This window comes from Thermobia domestica, chromosome 3, assembly GCF_964235325.1.
Source record: "Thermobia domestica chromosome 3, izTheDome1.hap1.1, whole genome shotgun sequence".
NCBI classification, from domain to species: Eukaryota; Metazoa; Arthropoda; class Insecta; order Zygentoma; family Lepismatidae; genus Thermobia; species Thermobia domestica.
Genome location: NC_137456.1, coordinates 150,610,271 through 150,628,343, shown reverse-complemented (window position 1 = coordinate 150,628,343; position 18,073 = coordinate 150,610,271). Strand labels below are relative to the sequence as shown.

The following is an 18,073-nucleotide window of genomic DNA, read 5'->3' as shown; positions in this document are numbered from 1 at the left end:
TATATGTTACCGTTTTCGTTTTATGGTGACAAATGTACGTAGAAATTGCAAATGGCTAATTTGAACCAATTGCGGTTTGAATAGAGAATTAACTAAGGAGATGAAATTTATACTTGGCACGCTCAATTGATTGCAATATATATATATATTTTTACAGAAAGAAACGTTTTTCGGTATTTCTTGCATTCCTGCTCTGATACCTATTCACAGACGGACGGACAAAGCTGTCTTATAATACTCCGACACTTATGCATATCATAGTTTGTAATTGTAATAATTACAGTAATTACCTTTATGAGTTAAATACTGGATTACTTGCACTCAATAACGTTAGTTCGAAGCTTTCTTGATAACCATATGACTTTACAAATACTTACATATGATCTTTTGTTTTCTGGAACACAACTGCAAGATGCATTGTTTTCTTATATATTGCCTGGCGCTATTTGATATAAATAAACGAAATACATATATGAGCTGTATATATTGGCTTACATGTATAACGTTTACGTTTAAATAAATTAGTGTAATTAGCAGTTATGTTGCTGGCTAAATGAATTGAATATATTAGTAGCTTTAAATATGAGTCATAATTACCGTTAAAATCGTTAGGTCCAAATAAAAAAAAATAAAAAATAAATCACGTTCTGAATTCCGTTATATTCCATTATTTATATATAAAAATATTGAAAGCCCTTTCTGGTTATTGGCTATCGATTTATTTGATTTTTTTCTTTTTTTATTCATGGCTTTCTGCAACATGACCTATCTTTCTGAGAACTTATATTTTTGCTACTTTTCCTTCCCAAAGGAAAATATTTTAGCGTTATCAACAAATCATAATGAATACCAAATTACCAGTGTTTCTAAAAACACTTCCTTGTAGGTGTTAGATGAAAACATCTATATCTTATCGAACTTTCAGTCTTGAAAGAAAATTTCGTTAACACATAATTAGTAGATTATTACCTACATTAATTTCATTATTTTTCCTAGTTTGTACATATTTTAACTTGAAAATAGAAGCTAAAAAGATATATATACTTGAAGATTTCGTACGGTTTAATATTGCGAGTAGGCAGAATATTTTTTTCTTTGTGTTTTGGATCGTCTGTTAAACGTTGCAACAGTGTGCTATGGTAAGTAACTTGCCTAAGTTTATAGTCAATTTTCTGTTATGTTCAATTTATGTCGTTAAATTTATATTGCGTAAAATTTATCTAATAAATATGCCTACAACGTATCTCTAGAAAACTAATGAAAAACTATATTAAATATCACATTATAAGAAGCGGACGTTGTTCTTCGCCTTTTTGGAACAAAACAACTGAACATTTTAAAATAAGATTTTGAATATAACTAGCACTTAGTTCTTGCTGTCTCTTTTTACTATTTCACTTTGATATAGAACTATCCTAATGAAGGGAGACAAAACAGGTTTAAATTGTAGACCTAAAATAGAGAGTCTGACGAGTTCTGAAATCATAGAGCTAAACCTTGGCATGTATGGAAACTCTTCATTTAAAATAACATGTGTTTCTGCATCTTAAAACAATTCATTTCTGAAGGGGGAAAGGGAACAGTTGAAATGTGTTTCCACTTAGAATGTTATTTCCTATAGCCGCTCTCAACGAAGCGAGTCAAACGTATATTAAATAAAATTTCTCCACATCTTTATTTAAAATGTGTAAAGCATTAATAATATATTGGAATGAATGTGCAGGAATTGTTAGGATAAACACAAAAAATAATTCGGTAAGTAAAATTGTAAAATGTATCTAGATACTGCAAACATGTAGAATATTATACGTATTTTGACCAGTCAATATGTGTTTGATCTGGATATATACATTACTTTCTGAATGAAGTTACTGGGCTTACGTAAGAGTCAAGGAATACAACAGAACCAATCAGCAGATGGGGAAAGAAATCTACTTGATCAATCAATGTCGTACTTATGCCTAGAATAAGGAAGGTCAGAGATATTAGAGTTTGGTAGGGGCCATCAACGCGACTCATGTGGTGTTTTCGAACTACAGTAGCTATTGTCTTTCAAAGGAGAGAAAATAACAGTGAAACTGGAACGAAATGCTAAAAAGTAGAACTTAGTAGAACTTCATCATTTATTTCAGTAGTGATTCATAGCTTTGGAGGGTCCAAATTTAATATGAAAGAGAATTATATTAAGATTTGTAAAATCGACTCTAAAATTAGACTAAATTTGAAGAAAAATGGGAATTTCGGGAAAAGATCCGGTCCCCCAGGACTCATCTCCTGCATACGTCCATTTCTCACACAGTCTTTTTTTTTTTTTTTTTTTAACTGTTTCTATGTCTCAGCTCTTTCTCTGCACATACTGTCACAAAGTAAAGCATCTATCAGTTGCAACTTCCGTATCACACATCTAATAGGCTACTAGAGTAGTGCTTCTCAACCTAATTCCTATCACGACGCCCATTTTTTCACATTCTCTTTTCAGTGACTCCTTTATAATTTCTGGTTTGTAATAAGCTTGTGTGGGATTTTTAATATACCTATTGCGGAAATCTCACGATATTCATCTGCAATAGTAAAATCCATTTCATATATGTAGTGGCGTACGCGCCTTTGGCGTGAGAGACCCGGGTCCGATTCCCGGCGGGAGCTCATGTGGTTCGGATTCCACGTTAATCAGTAGGTCCACAAATCATATAGCCTCGCTGCTGAAAGGGACGATAAACTCAAAATTAACTCAACTTATACATGTAGTGGATACAGTAATTTCCCTAAAAGTGAATGAATTAAAACCGAATTTGTTAAGTTCATTCACATTACAAATATCGAATCTGATTCGTCATACTGTTTCAAAGTGGAAAGAGTTTGAGAATAAAAAAAAAAAGAAGAGATTTCTAATTTTGGCTAAAACAGCTTGGACACTTCTTAAAGAGATATTTAGTATTTTAAATGATTTGATAATGTGCGCCACGAAGATCAAACCGGAAATTACGGCATTGGTGAAATCACACTTTGCTCAGGTGTCATATTAGCTTTCAATTTTAATTGTATTTCAATATATAGGTTCTGTTGCATTTGTATTTTACAACGATAAATATATATAAGATCACTTGTTCTTTTTTGATTTATAATTGAGCCATTAAACAATACATACTCCGTCTTTTTATTGATTCCATTTATTTTTATATCAAATCTTCTGGTTGCCCCTGACCACCTCGTATCGACAATCTTATTATTTTTTCTTAGAACATTTGAATATCTTTATATATATTGACAATCATATTATTTAAAACATTTCTTTCTCTTCTTCTGATAGTAAAATCAGCCAGCCTAGTACATATTTAGAAAATCTTATTGCCCAAAATTACAAATATACAATGTACTGTTGTAATTTTTCCGGTATTTTAATATGCAGGCTCATTAGCGTACCCCTTTCATTTAAATTGATTTTTAAAATGCTCTACACCTATTGAAAATGTTTAGTAGACCTATTTTTTGCTGTTCTTAACTATGTATAAAACAAAAATATGCCTATCAGAACAAAAATCAAAATAATATCTAAAAATATTTTCTGGTGTTAGATTCTAATTATATTTACTTCTTCCGCTTATCTTCGCGACACTCATGAAACCCTCTCTCGACCCCCTTCCCAGGGTTAGCGACCCACAGGTTGAGAAACCCTGCACTAGAAAATAGTATTCTGTAAAACTTCTACATCAACAAATGTGAAACAAAACTATTTTTTTTTACGAAGGTGCAACTTTTAATATCTAGATATTTTGGGTTAACAAAGGTTCGCGTTATACAAAATTGTCAGTCTCAATGGTTAATCAAACTGACCAATGCATTAAAATATTTACACAGTTGAAAAGTTTAAATATTTACACTGTCAAAGGGAAGGGGGAGATGTGATTCATGTAATTGCAAGTGTCAACAACGCAGAATAGAAGAGGAGAAAGATGGATATGTCATTTTCATAATGTGAACTGAACCTAACCTACAGAACATTGTATTTTGTTTCATTTCTAATTTTCCCATAAATATTTAGAAAAAATAAAATCCCTTGATTATGTCGGGATGATGAGACGGTAATGATGAGAAATGAATGAAACAGTGGAATGAAGAAAGTGAGAGGAAACGAAAGAACTTCGAGAAAGCCCGCACACACGGAATTTCTATCTACCACAAATCTCACTTGGTGCAAGCTGGGATCGAAACAAGGAACCCATCCACCAGAGGTTAATGCTCTACCACTATGGCACCGTGCCCCCCTAAACATTTAGGATATATACATTTAAAATAATAAATACATAATAAAAATGCACATCAATATGCTAAAAATGTAAGAAATGCATTTATGCACAGAAACTGGTAAAAATAATTTTGTTCTAAATCAATCAACTTTTAATTAAATAAAATTATATAGTAATGAGGAGTGTTTCTATTCATCGAAAAACTGCAAAATCCTCTAAATCCTAACTCTAATTATTATATTCCCGTAATACTTGAAATACTTTGATTTTTATAGTTAAGACTAATTCTTGATAATGTCACATACTTACTTCTGACAGTAGGAAAATGATGCAATAACTTAAAATACCTTTAATTAATATAAGGTACTTAAATTTTACTTACAAAATTGTACCAAATTACTTACTTTTTTGCTCTAAAAGAGTATTTATTTTTCAATGTTACAAGCATTTTTATCGACAATAGCTAAACTAGTGTGTCAGGTTTAGCAGAATGTATGATTATTTACTTATCTATTTTTTCTTTACTTAATTCGGCTTTTCCGGGTCAAGCCCCTCTATTGAATGGTATATAAAGCAATATCTTGTATGATTGAATATTAATTCAAAACCAAAGGGGCGTAAGTTTCTAGACTACATTGATAATTGCACTGTTTTCTTATTTCATGCAGCTACATTGGAAATAACTGACATTTTAATTCAGTTGGCAAGATTTCCCAGTGATTAAAGTTCAAAAATATTACATAGAGGTTGATTGTTTGAACCTTATGTTAATTAAATATCCAGTGACTGTACAGCTTAGTGACTTATGCAGTTTCAACTTGTCTGATAGATAATAAAGCTAACTAGGAATGCTCCCCAACTACAAACTAGGGTTTCAACATTCTGGAAACAGATTAAGATTGTCCATTTAAAGGTATAACATATCTCAAAATTGTAGCTGACGGGTTGTAGCTAGAGATTTCGGTGTCCGGTGAAAAATAAAATTCGGCGCCTCCTAGACTCACCGGAGCAAGGTTTTATTTTTTTAATTTGTTTTACATGTAAAACAAGTAGTTTTTCATTTATGCTACGCTTAAGCTTTATCAAGCTGCTTGAACAGACTATTGCAACAGCTAAAAGCGATCATTATATATTCTTTTACGAATAAGGTCTGTTTTCAAGAAACTTATTTTGAAATTTTTGTTAAACTTCACAAAACTATATTTGGTTGTATATCAATCCACTTGGAGAACAGTTATGGAAATTCACAGCTATTTTTAACGTTTCATACTATTGATAAAAAATGAAATTTTAATGGGTTAGAAACTGTGTTTTTAAAATGTTCAAAATGGGCGAAAGCGTTAATTTCTATTAACAATATTAATTTTCTGTGATTTTATTCTGTATGTGACCACAGAAATAACATTTTAATTTCGATTCTTCTAAGGGAAAAATATTTTGTGAAATGTAACGGAACTTCAGAACGAGACTTCTTTGCAAATTTCTCAAAGCATTCATTCTCACCGTTACGATTAATCCGATTGGGTAGAAAGGCGTGAATATCTAAGGAAACACATCACCATCAAAACTCCGAACACGTATTTCAGACTTCGACCGTTTTTGATTTTGAAAACACTCCTGCGTAGACTACTCGGCAACTTGTATATTACATTGTCGTTAACAAATCACATACAACATCTTTTCAAATAATAAGTAAAAGCTTGTTTTGACTGTTATTGAAACGTTGGGGAGAGGAGAGAGCAAGAAAGTTTTTAACTTTCAATCCGATTGTAGTTCCAGAACGACACGCTGTAAACTTACGTTAAATCCGAGCGTCGTTCGGGAACGACACGGCCATTTAAAATTTAAAATACGAAATAAAAAATTAATTCTGTACGCTGTTTCATTAGCGAAAGTAATTTTGTGAATAATCTACTGGCAGCCCTGGTCTAAGAATGCCTTTCATTCATCGTAGGGAGAGAAATAAAGCATTCGTTATCACTATCGCTCCACACGCAAGCGCGATTGATTATTTGTGGGCTTGTAATTCCATGGCAGTGGGTACTGTGATGCCCAATAGAAAAGAAATGCCGCGTGCACCATTTGCTAAAAAACTGAAGAAAGGAGAAACAATTGTAATGCAGCGGGACTATCTGATAAAGTGGGAAAATATCTATCAAATGAGCCTTTTGCTGCGTGGGACACAAAAGCTGCAAGTACATGATACTTTTTCTTCTGATAGATTACTATTTCTACTTTCATGTCCCAAAGTTGCAAAACATTCGAATAAAAACTTAGGTAGATATAATTTTTTAAAATAACCTTTATTTTGTGCCAGACACAGGGCTTTAATAATTTAAATACCCTCTCGGATCGAAAGTGTTACAAATCATTTTTTTTTTCAAACCGAGAACAATGTTGATTTAATAGGGCGTCATAACGTTTTCAGGACTACGCGTCGTTTACTCATTTCCAACACTTTGTCTTTCTTCTTGTTCGTTTGGTACCTTCTTCCTATCAGCGCGCGGGAAGACCACCCCGTTTGCCCCCCATAGCTACGGATCTGCTAACTGCTAATGGGTATCAATTATGAAGTTATGGCATAAAGAGTTGAGAATATTGTTTCCTTATAATAGTAAACATTTAGGATAAGTTCAAATAACTTCAAACATTAAGTTACAAGTACCATAAGACTTGCCTACTAGCATTATCGTTGATGCTATAGGTAATCCAGTGTTGCCAAATTTGTATGGACTTTTTTATTTCCAAATGACGCTATGTTGTATTTAATTGTATATAAGTTGACTACATAATGATGAAGAAAATATTTTTCCAATGCATAATAATATTAAACATTAAAGTATTTATTTTTAAACAATGGATTCTCGAGTATAAAGAGCAGTGTGTAACGTCCTCATCACTATATATGATACAAATCAACGTACTCATTACCTTCCTCTTCAGGAAGTACTGGAGAACAGAAAAGGAAATTCCTGGCGAAGGCGATTTTAGTTCAAGCAATCGAGATACAAGTTGTCGTCGTATTAAAATTAATTTTAATATATATATATATATATATATATATATATATATATATATATATATATATATATATATATATATATATATATATATATATATATATATATACTTCATTTTTGATTACATTTAATAATTATATCATTATATATTTAATTCAAATATTCGACATTTCGAATAAAAAATACGATAAGGCAAACACCATACACCCAGTTTCAAACATTGATCATGATTGCTTATTGCATATAGAGAATATATATCCTTTTGATCACAAAATAAGATTATAAGGCATTAGCAATGTTTAGTTGCAAGCTTTAAAATAAGATGTATAGTTCACAAATAAAATTACAAAAACTAATACTTTCAGATATTACTGATAGACCAAGAGAAAAAGGATAAAAAATATAACATCAGCACATTCATTATCTGTCTATGTTAAAGTGATCCAACAGAATTCTATACAATTAATTACGTTATATAGCTAATGAAAATGAAAAAATCTTTTTAGAAGTCGGAATTACAGAAGTATATAATTTACAGAAAAAATATACTGTATATTGTAATTTATTTAAAACTTTTAATAATTATATATATAAACCAACTTCAAATTAAAAGCTAAAACAAAATAATAATAATAATAATAATAATAATAATAATAGTAATGCACTTAAAACCGAAAAACAATGCATTACTATTTTCTATAAATATATTTTCAAGTCAAACAAATCTAGGAGAAAATTAGTTTGGGTGATAGTTTCATGAGTTATTACGTTGGGTTCGAAAATACTTTTTTTTAATAGAGTACAGTAATTAATTAGGTTCTGATTTTAGGATTATTATTATTATTATTATTATTATTATTATTATTATTATTATTATTATTATTATTATTATCTGCATTTTAGCGCTTTTATCATTTTCTCTACTTCAGTGCTTTCGTTAAGTCAGTCTATAAGTTATTGTTTTCTTTAAATAAATCTGTCATTTACTGTGCTTTTGATGTCAATTATTTTATTTAAAAAAAAGTAGGAAATTAACATCCTATAATATGAGTAATTCAACAAAACATACGTGACTATATATGATTGGCCTATGTAATCCAGTGACTATATATAATTGACCTAGGATTCGGAACTATACGCGAACACTCACATGGTTATAATACTAATAGCGAGCTCTCTCGTGACTAAGCGGTAAATGAAATTGCCCATGCCGTGGGGATACTGGGTTCCATCCCCTAGGGAAGCTTCTATGTTTTAGATCCCACGTTAAGCTGTAGGCCCAACTCTTATATAAAATTGTTCCTGAACGGGTTGCTGAAATCAAAATCAAATGAAATTAAACATTATTAGCATTTGAGAAGCTTCATGGTACAGTATAACTCCAAGGATTTTGATAAAATTCATACGAAACAAGGGAAAAAGTATATTTTTGGAACTTCAAAAAGAAGAATCAAAATTAATATATATATTTATGTTGAAGCTATGCTTAAAAATGTGCACATTGAAGATGGTATTAACATTATCAGCCGTTGAAGAGTGTAATGGTTTATCTTTGAGGACTATGTTCAGATACTAATCAAATTTATGCGAAACAATCACGAAACCACACTTTTTTTAAAAAATCCAAAAGCTTAATGTATAAAATTGGGTACATATGTCGAAGTTATGCGTGATTATACACACAATAATGATATTGTACTGTCAGCAGTTGAACAGTTTCATAGCCAGGTGAAAACAGACAATATATATCTATATTTATATCTATATCTAGCTAGCTAGCTAACATATATATATATATATATATATATATATATATATATATATATAGATAGATATATATATATATATATATATATATATATATATATATATATATATATATATATATATATATATATATATATATATATATATGTGTATGTATATATGTATATATACAAAGGTAAGTCAATAAGCATTTGTAATGAATTGTTATTATCTATTACTACATCATCAGGAAGTCTTGGTTAGAAAGACGGATTGCCGCCGGAGGCAGCCGGCACCCGTCCGAGGCTGCACGACAATCTACTTGTTCAAAGTTGCCGACCTTTTGCCGAATCTGCAAGCGGTCAAAAATCGTAAAATAAAATGACCTTTGCCGACTCTTGGCGACCGTCAGAGTCTGCAAAACAGTCGGAACGGCCTCTTTCCGACCCTCTGCCGACTCCTTATGCCAGCCTTTTTTCGACGGTGATGCCGACGCATTTAATGCTCATTTCCGGCTGTTTGCCGACTGCTCGGCAAGACAACTATTCGTCGTGATCGAAAATCGTCGTGTTCAGCGCTAGCAATTCGATAGCGACATCTGTTATCCATGGACAAATTGTCTGATTGTAGGCGCCAGGATCCTGGTGTGGTACTAGAATACAATGTTTTTATTCATATCATGTGTGACTCATAATGCATTGCTTGTTTTCCTGGTATTGTATAATGCTGGTTTGTACTAATTCGTAATTTCGAAACGAAAATCCTTTCTTTAAAAGATTATCTTTTATTCAATGTGTCTTTCTTGCATTCCCAATTCTGTCTCTTAAAGTGGTTCTCTACTCCAAAAATGATAAACACTTAAACATACAATCGCCGGCCTTGGTGTTAATCACCTTAAGATCGCACTCTCTCCTTTGTCGTCAGAGTTTTATGATTTATTTTTAAAAAATCTGGTTTCACATATCCTGTCACCCTGTTTTCTGTTAAAAGGACGTATGTACTCCTAATTTAATGTTTTTTTTGTAGATTTACAATTCCTGGCCGTTACATCCTGTGAAGCTAATAAACATTCAGTAATGTACACTTGCACATTATTTTTCTTTTTCATAAACCAAACAGCATCGTGAGAGATCAATTTCTGGTCATTTCCCGAAAATGTTGTTTCTTGCACATACATCCTTTTAACAGAAAAGGATTCATTTATGGCCCTTGGAAGTAACATACATAAGTCGAATATTTCCATCGCATCAAACTTAGAATCTAATAAATGTCTACTTGGTCTAGTAAAACTAATACAGGTTACTGGACTATGCTTATAGCCTTATTCCACATTCCTAAAAATGATCATTTTTTGTTTAGAACTTCAAACATAGAAAATTATTTTCGAAAAGTATTTCGTGAGAGATTCTAAAGGAAGTTTCTAAAGGAAGCAATCTTCAGCAATTGATTTAATGTGTTATAAAATGAATTATTTTAGCTAAATTCTTTTTTTAATGGAGATGGTAATAAAACAAAGACCTAAATTATATTTTATAGTTTTATACAAACTTGTATAGACAGACTTATTTAAATACTAGTTTTACAATTTAAAGTCTGCATTCTCATGATTAATGATAAATTCTATATTGCAGATTGTAAAGATGAAGGCCTATACTCTTTTATTGGTTTCCACCACAGTTATTGTGAACATGTATTCATTTGACTATGCCAATGGAAGCCCAATAAAGCATAAAAAGATGGCATTGAGTAGAGTTTATATAAAGAATAAGGAAATGGAGACACTGAAGAAAGAAAGACTAGTTGAATATAGAAGATTATCCAAGGATGTGGATGTAGCAGATAGTACACTTGAAGAAGTCACAAATGGTAATAATTCCAATAGTTAGAGTGAGACTATCTATATCTATATCTATATCTATATCTATCTATCTATCTATCTATCTATCTATCTATCTATCTATCTATCTATACATATATATATATATATATATATATATATATATAGGATCTCTATATATGTATGTATGTATAGGGTGTTTCAAAACAACACCAACAACATTTGGGAGGTGATTACTGATACCAACATAAGACAAAAAGTATATACCAACCTGGGTGCACAAATGCTTCCTCTCGGAGTTATAATGAAAAAAAAATTAGAAGTCCATAGCTCCAATACTATGGGACCTACCGTAGTCTGATCAAGACTTTATATGGGTACTAGTACATGCTCTATCCAAATATCGAAGTTTCAAAATCCTGTGGTATTTCAGAACTATTTTTTATAGAAGTAGTTGGTGAGTAGACCTACTTCAAATTATATGCCCATAGCCATCCTACCTCCATGAAAATTGTTGCATGAGTACCTTAGGATTCTGAAACACGTATTTTTGAATAGCGCACATAGTAGTTCCCTTGTGAAGTCTTGAACCGACTACGGTAGATTCTATAACTCCGAAAGGAAGCATTTGTGCACCAAGTTGATCTATATTTTTTCTTTTATCTTCGTGTCAGGAATCATCTCCCAAACTTTGTCGGTGTTGTTTTGCAATACTCGATATATATATATATATATATATATATATATATATATATATGTATAAAGTAGACAGGGAATATTATCAGTTATATTCTGAAATACCAAATGATTAATATTCTTGAAAACATAGCATTAAAGTTTTAGTTTTTCTAAGTGGTACTGCGTCAAATTGTTATGAATTTCAAACCCATGATAAATGAAAAAGAAAGTATGTTATTCGTTATTTAGTATTACAAATTAGGAACGTTCCAGTACCACAAACATTCTCCTTGAGAAATTTTGAAGCCTTTTACAACAAATAACGTTAGGCGGTCACATCAATGCATACGGCCAGTACCGTACTGACCAATACTACGGCAGCAATATGAGTATATTTCTTACAAGTAGAAACAGAGGTATAAAATTTGAAATTTTCAAAATATGTGTTTCAAAATGTTCATAAAGGAATATTACCCTAATTTCCGAAAAACATCAATATCACATTATCGTTTCCGCAAGTTTGATATTTCAATCCGTTCTCGGAAATGGACTGAACAATGGAAAAATTTGGAAGACTGTTTACAATTAAGAAACGTCGAAAAATAAATGTATTTACAACTACCAAAAACTTTCGCTCTAATTTTATGTAACCAGAAGAAAGCGCCATTTTCAAAATAAATAAATAAATTAATTAATTAAAATAAAAGTATCAATATAAAAATAAATAAATAAATAAAGCTACGTCATTTTATTCAATTTCACAAAACATCGTCATTTTGATCAGCTTAGCAATCTCGATACAACTTTTCAAACTTTCTGACCGGACTGAAACATCAAATCACTGTAAACAATACTATTTACGTTTAACTGAAACTTTCTATGAAATTGGGTGCATTATTCTTCTAAGCATCTTCTCGAAATCAGGCATTTGGAAAGAGTAACGTTTTTATTTAATCCTTTGTAACTCTATTCCTATCTGTTAAAAATATTTTGTATCATGGATATAACACCCTTTGTAACTCTATTCCTATCTGTTAAAAATATTTTGTATCATGGACATAACACTCGACGTTAAGGTACTTTTCATATGCAGTGAAACATCCGCATTATTTATGTTATCACTCTCAAGAACGTCTTCAAAGCTTGGACGTTTATGGATGTTTCTGATGCTGTAGCGTTTTTTAGATGTATTTTCTTTTCTTATCACCTACTTTTCACAAATAGTCCTCGCCTCCCGTCTTCATCATATTTGAATCATTTCTACTTTCTTTCTCATTGCAATCCAAAGATGTCAAACAAAGAACCGTCAGTAATCGTTTCTACTTATCAATAGTTTGCAGTAAACAAATTAATCGTTAATAATGTACAATGCCACGAACTAATGTGTAGCAAGTGTACAGTGGGCCACAGAAATTGTTGATGTACAAAGTCCGTGAGTTAGGCAAGCAAACTAACGCCTGCTCCAAGATTAATTACGCCTGGTAGAGTAGCTAGAACAGCACCATGAAGTATGCCCCACCTGCTAAAAGAACAAATCAAAAAGAGTGTTTTTGTGCAAGAATTAGGAGAAATGCTGGTTGACGAAATGACAAAAGGGAGTCTTAGGATACTTGTACTCACAGTAAACAGCACAATACCAGAAACAATATGCGGACACCACAGGCGCCGATGAGAAGATAACAATCAGGGGAGTTAAATAATCTTATAATTAACTAAATGAGGGATTATAAACAAGTTAACTTACTTCAAATAACAATACATACAGTATATGCGTATCAACTAATATACGGATAAATTATGTAGTAGGCCATTTTTTAAAGTAAACACAAAGCCTCGCGCTGAGTTTAGAAACTATTAACAGTAGTCCTACCTGCAAATCAATTAAAGTGTCCATCGATTATTCGAAGGAAGAGTCCAGCCTCCAATGAAAATTTCGAGGTTTAACAGGACCTGAGCTCCTTGGTTCCAGCGCGACTGATTGATACGTAATACTTCGAAAGAAGAACTTATCCGATTTCATTATTTGTTAAATGGCTTTTGAGAATGCTAAATATTGGTATGCAGTAATTTATTTGTAAATATTAAAAATGCAAAATTCGATAACACTCAAAGGAGTTGGAGAACCTATTCGTATTTCCCCTTAAGTTGCAAATATAACTGATGGTTCCTGATTTGTATAGTATTTCTTAAAATTTACACATGAAGACACATGGAAAAAAAGGGGAGAGAATAGAGTCAATTAACAACAATTTAAAAATGCAAGAAATTAACGGATAATATCAAATATAGAAGCATTAACAGAATTAACTCTGTAACTCGTTTTCTCCATTCATTTTTCTTCCTTTATTTTCAAGATTACATCATCACTGAATTTCTAAACTGGAGATTATCTTCGTTTAGCAGCATCCAAGTGGAGCTCAGCCTTGTAAATGAAACATAGCAAAAAGTCTAAGGAGAGGGCGCGAATCGAACCCCGACTGGAAAATTACGAAATCTCCACGCTAACCATTCACCTAAAGCGTTACTTACACTGGGTCGCCTAAATAAAGAGCCCTTTCTTGTCGCTGAAAACAGTAGTTTGTTTATAGTCAAGTAGATTGGCAAAACACAGGAATATGTAATTGAGGGCTCGCAGGGCATTATATCATTGTATTCACTAAATTATCAACATTACAGATTTTTTAAAAAACAAAATACAAAACTGCTTTATTTTGAATCAAATACAGCGCGTATATTATACACGTAAATAGACTAAAGACGAATCAATTAACGTGTAGTATTCGTGGTTCAATGGTCAAGGCGGTCGATCACTAATCTGAAGGGCGGGGAGTTTTTTTCAATATATAGAAACATTTCCTTAAATGTAAAGTTCTGTTTTTCTGTTTTGAAGTGCTCGAAAAACTAAAATCAACTCGTTTCGTCACATTTCAAACCTCAGTCACATTTATTCAAAATGTCCATCATTTATATACGAAGACGCTAAAATGAGGAACGTTAACATTGTTTTAATGGGAACTGTTTTCTGATTTGAGTACGAACTTTAAATCACACGTCCAAAATGAAAATCATTTGTGTTCCTGATACCTACTACAATATGCAAATGTATATGTAGATAAAGGGAGATACTGTGTGTGTGAGAGAGAGGAGTGAAAGAGAGAGAGAGAGAGAGAGAGAGAGAGAGAGAGAGAGAGAGAGTATGTGTAATAGATAAAACAATATGCTTGAATTTTTACTTACAATGTAGAAAGTTTTCGTAATTCATAATCTGGATTTCCATAAAGCGATTTGAACGCTTGAATCGACTTAATGTTCATAAAGTATCTTTTTCTTAAAGCTTTTATAATTAATGTTGCAAATAGTCCGATGTTTTGTAATATGTGGTTTTATGTATGGTTTTAGCAGTATAGTATTGTCAACCCCTTGGTTCTATTAATGGCATAAAACTAACGTTGAGTTGATGTGGAGTTTAACGCTTCTTTCAGCAGCAAGGCTATAATAGACGTTTAATTACTGATTAGCGTGGAATACGAACCACATGAGCTCACACCGAGAATCGAATCGGGTCTATTACGTCAAAGGTGCGTACGCTAACCGCTTGGCCACGAAGGAACTCGGTATAAAAATAAAATACCACATATTACCCCATATTACTTCACCGGCAGATTTCTTTTTTATGATCAGTTAAAATAGTATTTCTGGACATCGTAACGAAATATGTATTTCTTATTTCATGCGCTATAGGAAACACAAATAATAAACAATAAGAACAAAACAAGGACAAGGATTCAATGTGAAATGCTCGGGCGAGACCTTTTGCGCGTAAGGCATATATATTCCTCACTCTGCGACTTGATAACTTAACGCGTTCTATCATTTATGCGGAGAGTCAGAAACTTTAAGACGGGTTTTCTGGCTATTGCAGTTTGTAATATTGACACTTTAAATGTGCACTCTACCTCGCAAAAAGTAGCGCGCAAGTTCATTTAACAAAGTCTTTTTCCCCTTGTCAGTAACTTGTTATACAAGTTATACACGTATACACGTTTTACAGTAATTTCCAGTAACCTTGAACGACAGGGACACGAACACAGACACGTCGAGAACATTTAAAATTCCAAACGTTCTCCCACAGGTAATCGAACCAGGAACCCCGTACGCGCCAGACGCACGTGCTAGCCACTACACCACACAGGGAAGTTATAAGGTCAGTGCGTTTTAGTAGTTCTACTGGAAATGCTCGAGATATTCACTTGTAATACATTGAGTAGTTTATTCGAGAGAGGCAAAGCATTTTACATTGAATCCTTGTCCTTGTTTCGCTTTTATTGTTCATTATTTGTATGTTTCGTATAGTGCATGAAATAAGAAATACATTTTTCGCTACGATGTCCAGAAATACTATTTTAACTGATCATAAAACAGAAATCTGTCGGTGGATCCTTGGAAATTCTAGGACGCGTGACATTGCATCATGCGTTGGATATTGTACACGTGTATGTGTGTCATCTGTATCGTATCCTGAGTGCGGCAGTTGGTGAGAACCAATGAGAAGGCTAAAAGGGCAATAGGTTTCCATATTTAGGAATATGACACACATTATGGTCTGATCATCACGAGATTTGGGTGTGACCCGATACACTTAAAAGTCTTAAGAGCCCCAGCCCAGAGGTATTCGAAATTCTGCTCTCAGGTGTTTGAGAATGAGTCGAGATCAAAGTGCGTCGATCATCGACTTATCATTCAGCTTTAGGGTGAATTCAGTAAGGTATGTAACAAAGGTTCTTTTAGTACTATTTTCTTGTATTAGGGATGTCATACCAGATTCAACTATGTTTTGTCTCCTTATGATAAAGCTCTGACCATTAAGAATAACTGTCGTATAATTGCATCTCGCCTTCTTCTATCCTTTGAGAAATGTTGATAATAAATAGTATAGTAAATACTCATTAACTTTCAAAGTAATGAGCTGTATGTTGACTAATCAATCATGTAAATAAAGTCTCATTAATGTTAACAAAATCCTTTATTCAATCCCTAGACTTAAGTTCCCATTATTCCCAAGTCTTGGTGTGTATCATTAGTTTTCTCTTGTGACAACCGCTAAGTCTTAGCGTGAGCATTTCTCCAGATATATAGGAAAAACGAGCCAGAAAAAAAACTAGAGAGCTGCCCCATTGTCACAAAAGTAATATGGGGTAATATGTGGTATTTTATTTTTATACCGAGTTCTTTCGTGGCTAAGTGCTTAGCGTACGCACCTTTGAGGTAAGAGACCCGATTCGAATCCCGGTGTGAGCTCATGTGCTTTATATTCCACGCTAATCAGTAATTAAACGTCTATTATAGCCTCGCTGCTGAAAGGAAAGTTAAACTCAACATCTACTCAACGATAGTTTTATACCATCAATAGAACTAAGGGGTAGACGATACTATTCTGCTCAAACCATGCATTTATTTCTTTGGCACATACTACAAAGCGTCGGACTGTTTGCAACATTAATTATAAAAGCTTTAAGGAAAAGATACTTTATGAACATTAAGTCGATTCAAGCGTTCAAATCGCTTTATGGAAATCCAGATTATGAATTACGAAAACTTTCTACATTGTAAGTAAAAAATTCAAGCATATTGTTTTATCTATCACACATACTCTCTCTCTCTCTCTCTCTTTCACTCCTCTCTCTCACACACACAGTATCTCCCTTTATCTACATATACATTTGCATATTGTAGTAGGTATCAGGAACACAAATGATTTTCATTTTGGACGTGTGATTTAAAGTTCGTACTCAAATCAGAAAACAGTTCCCATTAAAACAATGTTAACGTTCCTCATTTTAGCGTCTTCGTATATAAATGATGGACATTTTGAATAAATGTGACTGAGGTTTGAAATGTGACGAAACGAGTTGATTTTAGTTTTTCGAGCACTTCAAAACAGAAAAACAGAACTTTACATTTAAGGAAATGTTTCTATATATTGAAAAAAACTCCCCGCCCTTCAGATTAGTGATCGACCGCCTTGACCATTGAACCACGAATACTACACGTTAATTGATTCGTCTTTAGTCTATTTACGTGTATAATATACGCGCTGTATTTGATTCAAAATAAAGCAGTTTTGTATTTTGTTTTTTAAAAAATCTGTAATGTTGATAATTTAGTGAATACAATGATATAATGCCCTGCGAGCCCTCAATTACATATTCCTGTGTTTTGCCAATCTACTTGACTATAAACAAACTACTGTTTTCAGCGACAAGAAAGGGCTCTTTATTTAGGCGACCCAGTGTAAGTAACGCTTTAGGTGAATGGTTAGCGTGGAGATTTCGTAATTTTCCAGTCGGGGTTCGATTCGCGCCCTCTCCTTAGACTTTTTGCTATGTTTCATTTACAAGGCTGAGCTCCACTTGGATGCTGCTAAACGAAGATAATCTCCAGTTTAGAAATTCAGTGATGATGTAATCTTGAAAATAAAGGAAGAAAAATGAATGGAGAAAACGAGTTACAGAGTTAATTCTGTTAATGCTTCTATATTTGATATT

The 18,073-nt window shown here is 32.6% G+C and overlaps 1 protein-coding gene across 2 annotated transcripts in view; it reads left to right on the top strand.

Annotated features, from left to right (window-relative positions):
- The window catches only part of LOC145680809 (uncharacterized), a 708,231-nt gene that overhangs the window by 621,919 nt on the left and 68,239 nt on the right, over positions 1-18,073 (top strand). The window contains exons 1-2 of one of the 2 annotated variants that reach the window (XM_081751882.1): positions 983-1,139; positions 10,645-10,879. The exons of the other annotated variant lie outside the window; for it this stretch is intronic. Of the exons in view, the coding sequence (XP_081608008.1) occupies positions 1,137-1,139; positions 10,645-10,879 (238 nt within the window). The 5' untranslated portion in view covers positions 983-1,136. Of the gene's footprint in view, positions 1-982; positions 1,140-10,644; positions 10,880-18,073 lie in introns of those variants that run through there. 2 annotated transcript variants of the gene reach the window in all.